General features: G+C 37.0%; 2 protein-coding genes across 3 annotated transcripts; both read right to left on the bottom strand.

Annotated features, from left to right (window-relative positions):
• Positions 1–4019: 4019 nt before the first annotated feature.
• Positions 4020–4496, bottom strand: LOC127136990 (uncharacterized). The gene has a single exon (XM_051063489.1). The coding sequence runs from the start codon at positions 4494–4496 to the stop codon at positions 4020–4022; it is 477 nt and encodes a 158-aa protein (XP_050919446.1).
• A 1630-nt stretch (positions 4497–6126) lies between these two features.
• Positions 6127–8618, bottom strand: LOC127074988 (E3 ubiquitin-protein ligase WAVH1). 2 transcript variants are annotated; one of them, XM_051016419.1, is made up of 2 exons: positions 8173–8618; positions 6127–8097 (listed from the first exon to the last, which is right to left on the bottom strand). In XM_051016419.1, the coding sequence occupies exons 1-2, from the start codon at positions 8437–8439 to the stop codon at positions 6586–6588; spliced, it is 1779 nt and encodes a 592-aa protein (XP_050872376.1). In that variant the 5' UTR covers positions 8440–8618; the 3' UTR covers positions 6127–6585. The 2 variants fall into 2 exon arrangements, with proteins under 2 accessions (XP_050872376.1, XP_050872377.1); XM_051016420.1 differs by having other exon boundaries at positions 6127–8079.
• Positions 8619–9547: the final 929 nt, after the last annotated feature.

The raw sequence follows: 9547 nt of genomic DNA, 5'->3' as shown, positions 1-9547 counted from the left end.
TTCCAACAAAAGATAAGGTACATGAATCTCATCATACAAGTACAAACACAACACACTATGAAACACAACTTTATCACAAAATATGCATAATGAATTTCACGCGTTTTATCCATATATTTGCCTACCATTTTTAGTTTGAAAGAAGAGAAAAAAAAGAATATTTTCTCATTAGTGGGACACACACACTCATTCACTTTACCATTCATGACAAAATTTTAGTTGTTTGCCATGACTTTTTCATTGATTCTTTGAAGTTATTGTTAGGCACCGTTGTAGCAAAGCCCCACCATCTAGTGCGTTACACATAGATAGCACAAAGGAAACTCTAGAGGATAAGATCTTCACCCAAGTATAGTAAGTGTACTTTCAATGTAGGATGAAGATTTAAAGAGTCAATTTAAAGGATAGGATTGAGAAATAAAGCAAAAGGAAAAACATTGACTTTTGACAATTTTAAAATTTAATTCAAACTAAGTAATTTAGGAGTGTTACTTAAGTAACAAAAATAGTTGAGTTAGTTTTTTTGTTGCATGAAAAACAAATTAAATTGGTTATATAACGAGCTTGTTTGTTTTAACTTAAAAAAAATATTATTTTCAACAATGGTGCTCATCAAGACAAGAAAGAAAATAAACCAATGAAAAAGAAGAATATCTAGTGTTATGTTACAATATAGGTGTAGTAAATAGATATATGCATGAACCTAAACTGTGGCATATGCAGGCGATTAAAAGGATCTTGAAATAACTTTAAGGATTAGTTGACCATGATGTTTTGTTTCCAAAACACGAAGACCAAAGAGGAAAGTTGGGTAGCTTGTGTGATTCAGATTGTTGTGAGGAAAAGATTGAATGGAGAAGTACAATGCGACACGTGTTCAAACTCTTCTACTCCCTAGTATCATAGTGTTTCAAAAGCTAAATTGCATTGGCTCTATAATCATGTGAGGCTAAATACATCTAAGCTTGCAATGCATCATGTCAAAGTGCCTCGATTAAATGAAAATTGACATGAAAAAAAAGTGGAATTCATAGAGGAAAACAAGTCAAGAATCAACTTACTAAAAAATCCCATTACCACAGAGGAGAAAAGACATAGAGACCAAATTCAAGGAAACAAGGGCTAAATCTTCATGATACACCGGAAAGCAAGACATATTTTAAGGGTTGGTCTGGAGGTTTGATCTTGAGAGTGTATTTTTTTTGAGAATGTACTTCTCTCAATGTCTCTGGTTCGAATCCTGTTGGGTGCAATCAATCCTTATGTTGGGTCCGTTCATATGGAGCTTTGCTATGACTTTGTTAGAACAAACAACCATAAGATCGGTGAAACAAAGGTGGAGTAATCTTGGATGATTGTAACCTTCCATCACCAATAAATTTCCTCAAATAGTGTAACATCATCTTAATGTGTTTGCTCCTCCCATATGGAATTGGGTTCTTAGAAAGATTAATCACGAAAACATTGCCAACTAAGAGTGTGACAACCTCACCCTCACTGCTGCCCAAATCGTCCAATAGATTCATAAGCCATACGGCTTGGCACACACATAACAAAACGACAATGTAGTCGATCTCACAAGATGAGAGGGCAGCTACCGGTTCCTTCTTTGAACATCAAGAGATTAGTGTCATACCGAACATAAAGATGCATCCAAATGTAGATTTTCGATCATCTTTATCTCCACACCAGTTAGAATCGGTAAAATCGAGCAAATTGCATTTTCTGTCTGTATCCTCTACGAGAAAGAGAATTCCACAGCCAACAGAACCTTTGACATAACGTATGATCCTTTTGACTACTGCCATATGAGACACCTTCGGTTTCTCCATGAATCTACTAACAATACCGACACTAAACGCTAAGTCCGGTCGCGTATTGCACAAGTAACGTAAAGATCCAATCAACCTCCTATATTGAGTTGGATCAACATCTTCCTCTTCCTCATTCTTAGAAAATTACAATCTTGGTTCAACTGGAGAAATGACAACATTACAATGCTCCATTTCACACTTTTTCAATATCTCAAGAGCATATCTCCTTTGATGCATGAGCAATCCCATTTTGGACTTGTGGAACTCAATGCCAAGAAAATAAGTCATGAGACCAAAGTCTCTCATCTAAAATTCATGTATAAGTTCACTCTTGAAATTTGAAATGGACTCATCATTATTGTCCGTGATCAATAAATCATCCACATGTAGACAAAGAATGATTACTCCTTCACTAGCATTTGTCTTCACATAAACTCCATGCTCCAATACACATTTTTTGAAGCCAATGTCCTTTAGGAAAACCATCAATTCTTCTATTACAGGCTCTTGGAGCTTGCTTCAAATAATATAGTGCTTTCTTCAACTTGTAGAAATTCAGCTCTTGATCTTTCATAATAAAACCAGGGTGTTGTCCTACATATACGTCCTCTTCAAGTAGTCCATTCAAAAACGCAGATTTGACATCCATTTGGTAAATAGGCCAATTGTGGTTATTTGCGATACCAACAACAAGGATAATGGTTTCAATTCTAGCAATCAATGCAAATACCTCCTCAAAGTCTATACATTCTCTTTGCAAAAACCCCTTAGTCACTAATTGAGCCTTATGCTTGATTATCTCACCCTTGGGATTTGCCTTCACTTTGAAAACCCATTTCACACAATTTCCTTCTTCCCTTTTGGTAGATCAACAAGCTCCTAGGTACTATTTTTCTCAATTTATTTCATCTCCTCTTTCATATCATAAATCCACTTTGGATCACTTAAAGCCTCTTTCATATTAACAAATTGAGATTCGTCCATAAGTGCAAAATGGACGAAATCACCATCATCATTGATCTCATTGTCACGAAACCGCTCATAATCTTGGAGTCTCTGAGGCAAACCCATTTGCCTTGTTGACCTCCTGACATTTCCTTCATTTCGGGCTTCGACGACATACTGTTTTGTACTTCCTTCTACCTCAGAATCCAAAATTTTGTACCTGTAACCGATTACATGATTTGGTAACCTGTTACAGCATGCATGTAACCGGTTACAGACTGCTAGTAATCGGTTACACCCTGTTTCAACAGCTTCATTTTATCGATTATAATATCCCAACTGACCACGATCCTCCTGTTAAGAGCATCAAACTGTATGTAACCACCGGTAGAATGATATCCAATAAGTATCATCACCTCTCGATTATCATCCAACTTCTTTCTAAGTTAACCCGGAACATGTCGATATGCAATGGAACCAAAAAATTTCAAATGGTTCAGATTTGGCTTGAACCTCGACCATGCTTCATCCGGTGTTACATTTTCCAGCTTCTTTTGTAAGGAACCTATTCAACAAATAGGCAGCTGTGGATACCACTTCTCCCTAAAGCTCATTCGGTAAGTTCTTTCCCTTCAACATGCTTCTCACCATGTTCATAATCGATCGATTCTTCCTTTCAACCACACCATTTTGTAATGGTGTATAGGGTGGTACTACCTCATGTACAATCCCTTCTTGATCACAAAACCTCCCAAAGTCATTTGAGACATATTCGCCTCTGTCGCCCGTTTTGAGCACTTTGAGCTTGTGACCGCTTTGCCTCTCCACCATGGACTTAAACTTCTTGGAAACTTTGAATACCTCATCCTTCCTCTTGATTAGATATTTCCATAGCTTCATACTATAATCGTTGATAAATGTGACAATATATTTATTACCACCAATGGAATCTACTTGCACCGGTCCACACACATCCGAATACACCACCTCAAGGTGATTCTTGGTTCTCCGGTATGCATCCTTTCTGATTTTTCCCTTATGTTGCTTAGCTTTCACACATTCTTCACAAATCTCAGCTAGTATATTGATCGATGGCATCCCCGTAACAATATCGTTCTTTTGCAAGTCCTTGAGATTTCTAAAATTGAGATGCCTAAGGCGATAGTGCCATATCCACTCTTCTCTACTCGCTGCAATAACAAGACACCTATGTTCTATAACCTTCAACTCAACCTTGAAGGTTCTACTGTCCTCCATAGGTTATTTAAGGACCAAAACTCTATTTTCATCCAAAACACACAGTCCCTTGTTTTCCATATGAATCTTGTAACCCTTCTCAAGTAATTGACCAATACTTATAAGGTTACATTTAATTCCCGAAATATACAAGACATCTTTGATCAAGGAATGTCCATCATCCTTTCTCATGATCAAAACATCACCGATACTGTCGACCATTAGAGTGGTGTCATTCGAAAACTTTACTTTGTTCTTCATGGCATGATTTGTTTTGACAAACCAATCCTTTCTTCCTGTCATATGAGTTGAACAACCTGAGTCCAAATACCAATCCTCGCTGAATTGAACTCCTTTCATACTCATTATGGCGTCTTCCTCTTCATGCAATCGGTCATCCGTATCATTCAACCGACTACAACCCAATTTTTCTACATTCTTTGAGCTGCTGCAGGTGCTGCCCCCCGGCCGTTTGCTGCTACAATTCACTTCCGTGATCATAACCAAGAGTGTATTCTCTTGATCAAACTCTTATCTTGCAACCTTGATTTCATCCCCTTGAGATTCCTTCTTGTTTGCATTACATTCTTTCGCAAAATGATATAACCGTTGACACTTGTAAAATTGCTCCTTGCTCTTGCCAAATATCTTCCTTTCACCTCTAAAGTTACCATGACCGTCATGTTTATTTTAGTTGTTCCCTTTGAGACATCAAATTCTTTGAATTTTGGGACTCTTTTCCACCAAAATTATGAAAATTCCCTTTGTTCTTCAAGAGTCATTTTTCTTTCTATCTCTTGTCATTCTCATTGAAATGAGCTTGTAAAGTGATCTCCGTCTTTGCCTTGTCGTTATTCCTCTCCTCCACCCTTTGCTTATGAGCCTCAAGAGAACTTTGCAACTCCTATTTGCTTAACGTCCCAAGATCCTTTGACTCCTCAATCGCCACAACTATGTTATCGAATCCTGGTGTTAAAGAACACATGATCTTAGTAACAACATACTGCTCTATAATGGTTTCTCCACATGGCTTCACTTGGTTCACCAACCGAGTGACTCTCGTTACTAAATTGTTGATTGTCTCATTTTCCTCCATTTGAATCAATTCAAGCTACCGTTTGTGAGTTTGTAACCTCACCACCTTCGCTTTGCCAACCCTTGCATAAGCTTTCTCTATGATCTCCCAAGTTTTCTTCGACGAATCACAATCACCAACTTTCTCAAAGTTGTCACCATCAACACACTGATGAATCAAGAACAACACTTTGTAATCCTTTTTTTTCTCTTTTTTATGCTATGCTTGTTGTGCTTCAGTAGCATTCTGAACAAGAGGAGTAACACCATTCTTGATCACCTCAAGAACATCTTGGTAGCCAAACAACACCTTCATTTGCTTGCACTACTTGTCGTAGTTCTTCGCATCAAGAATGTGTAAATTTACAAGATTCTTTCATTGGAAACTGAATTCATGTTGCACACAAGGTGTTTGTGGATCTGAACTAGGCTCTTGGTGCCAAATGTTAGAACACACAACCATAAGATCGGTGAAACAAAGGTGGAGTAATTTTGAATGTGAAGAGAGAGAGAGAGAGAGAGAGAGAGAGAGAGAGAAGAGAGAGAGAGAGAGAGAGAGAGAGAGAGAGATGTTATACTTGCATTAACCAAGGTGATAGTGCATCCTAAACACTTATATACATGTTACACAATGATTGAGATGTAATTTGACAAAGTGCAATAGCAAAATTATGTTATTTTGTATTTAAGTAACTAACTAAGTTAATTTGAAATTCTTGACCTCTATAGTGTGTTGGAAGCCTAATTCATATTGTATAAGTAATCAAATTATAATTATAACCACGAGTGAAAAATACAATGTGCGAAACTAATTCAGTTCAAATCAATTTCTTTCGTTCTTCTTTTCAAGCATGTTCAACAAGTTTTAATATTTATCTATAATTATGTTTATAATGCAACAAGTTTGTGAACGGTTTGATTTGAAAAGATAATATTTCTATTTTAAAGTCAAATCGTTTCTTGTTGCACTATTTAACATTTGTAAATTGTAATGGCCCAAACACACAACCCTACTCCTAAAATTTTAAATAAGTTTCAAACTCAAACACATAAGCAATGTATATCCAAAAATATCATTAATTACTTGGTACCAGTATTTGTCAAAACCAGAAACGTGACCCACATATTTTGTTCTGAACCCTCCGGATAGTAGTACACTATCTGAGAATTACCAGCACATTCAAACATACAAAACTATTGATGACTCATACAGGAATATAATTCTTAACATTTTCTTTGATGAGACCCAACAACAGCTTCAATTATACATACATTTGAAAACAAAAAGACAAAAACTATCCCTCCAATAATTTGTACCCCAATCTCACTTGCCCATCACAATCTGTTTCTTTTCTATTCACAAAAGGGCCTAGCCGTTTGGTGCTTCTTGTCCCTATCATGACTCATGGGCCAGTTTCATCTATGCTTTTCTAATTTTCTTTATATCAATTATTTTCATTATTACAAATTTTTTATTTAATATACTTTTACCGACAATAAATAAAGAAAAATACATTTAAAATCTGGCATCCTCAAAGCCATGTAAATCACTCACTTTATTCATAGACTTTCTCATCATAGCCACTTTAGCCAGTTTCTCAGCTGCTTTCCAAGCCGATATCGGCGTGAATGGCTCAACCTTTTCTTCGGCTTGAAGCCTTCGTAACCATTCGTGAGCCATTTCAGGATTAGATTTCTTCACGTCAGCGCTTGCTCGAGCGCGAGTACTGACGTGTAATCGTATCAACCGTTTGATCTTAGGGTCTAACGATCCCACGGGGAGGGAGCGTGGAGTACTAATCAAACGCTCCTTGGAATGAACAAGTTCTTGTGTAAATGGGTCACGATATGAGGACCGTACGGAAAGAACGTGGTTGTGGGACCCATGCGATGAAGGCACTTTTAACTCAACAACTAAGTCACGCTCCCCTGCCGCGTGGATATCTCCGAGTGTGGCGGAATACGGTGATTTAACAGCGGCGATCTCCCCTGCGACTGTGTTATGGAATTCAAACTTGATGTCTTGAGCAACCACGCGCAACAAATTTCCGACGCTTTCTGAAAACGCGCTGTCATGAAGCGCGCGTGAGTAGTTGAGAGCGTGAACAGGGATTTCCAAATGAGAGAAGCGCGTGGAAGATAATCTCCTATCTTCGTAACCGTTTGTGAGGAGTATGATTTTGGTTACCGGATTTTTCTGCCGACGATCTTCTAGAATTTTCGCCGCTTTCGTCAAGGCCTCCTTCCTCGCCGGAGCTTCATCGCCGCTCACCTCATTAGTAACAAGCGAGTCTATAATGCGACGCGCTGATCTACGACCGCGGCCGGTCATCCTCCGCAACGGAAACAACCGTTTGGATCCGCCGGAGAATGTAACAACCGAGAGACGATCGGATGAACCGAGTGTAGAGATTACGACTTGCATTGAATGTTTCAGCATCAAAAAGTCTACACCGGAAAAAGAACAACCGATATCTATCACCGTCACGAGATCCACCGGCGGCCGATTTGTCACCACATTATACGGCTTTGCCTTCACCTTTAACACAGCAATTAAAGTCTGGAAGCTCTTATTAGATGCAATAAGAGCAGACTCTGGTAACAAGAACGCATCGAATGTTCTAGTTGAAGAAACACCGTGGCCTTGAAATTCAATAGGTTCTTTGTTTTCTTCATCTTCTTCTTCTCCTTCTTGATATTCTTCTTCTTCGTTTTCATCCGATTCAGGTATCGTGTTGAAGCGCGAAACGGAGCTAGACGACAAGAGTGGCTCGTCGTCGTTGTAGTTTGGAAGCTTCAAAGACGTCGTCGTTTTGACGTTCTGTGCTGTGTTAGTTTTCTCTGGTTGAAGGTCGTTCCAGTTAGTTCCGCACACGGGGCACGTGATGATTTGTTGATTTTTTACGTGAGCTGCTATGCATGGAAAGTGAAAAATATGAGAACATTCCGCTGTGAAAATTGCTTTTCCTTCGCCCGTTTTCACACTCAGTGAACAAATTCCACATAAACTCTGCACACACAAATAAAACTGTTGTTAGAAGTTATAACAAAATATCTTACTAAATTTAAATAATACAAAAGGATAATTCTATAGTATATATACTTTGGAAAGGCCTAAGGTAGATTTGAGAAGAGTGTAATAAGAGGATGGCGAATTAGGGGATGATGATGATGACCACTTGGGACTGTTGTTACTTTTGTTGTCGGAAAGTGATGAATTGGAGTCAGAGGTTTGACAACGGAGGTTGTTTTGAGGACTTCCATTGATGTTGTCGAAGTCCAAATGTTGGGGGTGTGTCTCTACCAACACTTTGGAGTTGGAGTCTTTGTCTTTGGATGTGTAAAACGCTTTTCTCCATCCTGCAACCATAATGTTGTTGTTTTTTGAGTTCAATACTTGGGTTGTGTATAGGAGTTTGATTGTTTGGTAGATGTAAGGTTTTGGAGGAGAAGACGAGAGCTTTAGAAATGGGAGAAAAGTAAAAGAAAAGGGAGTGGATTGAATTCAAAGGAGCTACTCAATGTATATTTGTTATTCAATTTTCTCCTTGGATCCCTATTTATATTATATTGGGAACTCAAAATGTCACCTCAAAAATAAATTTTGTTTATTTTTTATATTTTTATAATTAAGTAATATAAAATATATTAAAAATGGTTAAAATATTTAATTTTAAATTATTTGTTAATATTTCCTCGTCAAAAAATAAAACAATTTGTGAATGTTGTGCATGTATTAAAATCTTGTGAAAAAACTAAAAAAATATGATTTATGCATTGCGTGAGGTGTTTGAAATATTATTTCTGTAATATGTTTGAGATACATAAATATTAGATTTATTTGTGTCGTTTGTTTATGTAATGTGTGGATTGCAATATCGTGTTCTGAATTATATTTAAAGTATTTTCTTTAAGAGATGTATTTTTTGAGAATTTTTTAGAGATGTATTATTCAGTTCGATAATATTGGTAGCATATCAAGTTTAGGAAACACTTGTTAACACATTGAAATGGAGTGATTAGTATATTGAAGGGATGCGAGATAGAGTTACAAATTAAATAGAAATATGAGACCGTTATTATGAGTTGAAGGAGGTATTTCTTGTAACTCATTCTTGATGAGACTCTTGATTAGTACAAATTGTTGTGTTTTTATTCTTGTTATCATGGGTTTGCTTGCACGCAAGTTGATATATTATTGTTGCTTAAGTTTATTAATTATTGATTGACATTGTTCTTTGTCTCACATATTATATTTCTAGGTGTTTGAAACCTTTTATTTTTTTCACAACAACGGGCATCCAATATGAGGCAAATGAGGTAAGTTTACAAGTGATTACATTAGATTTTAAATGTAATATCGAGCAATTTGTTGGAGACATGGAGATAACGCTTTTAGATCTTGTAAAGTAATATTCAAGTAATATTAATTCAAACAAATATGAGTAAGCATTGAAATGTGAAATATTAATGCCCCT

Source organism: Lathyrus oleraceus, chromosome 4 (genome assembly GCF_024323335.1).
Source record: "Lathyrus oleraceus cultivar Zhongwan6 chromosome 4, CAAS_Psat_ZW6_1.0, whole genome shotgun sequence".
In the NCBI taxonomy this organism is placed as follows: domain Eukaryota; kingdom Viridiplantae; phylum Streptophyta; class Magnoliopsida; order Fabales; family Fabaceae; genus Lathyrus; species Lathyrus oleraceus.
This window is presented reverse-complemented; position numbering and strand designations above follow the sequence as displayed.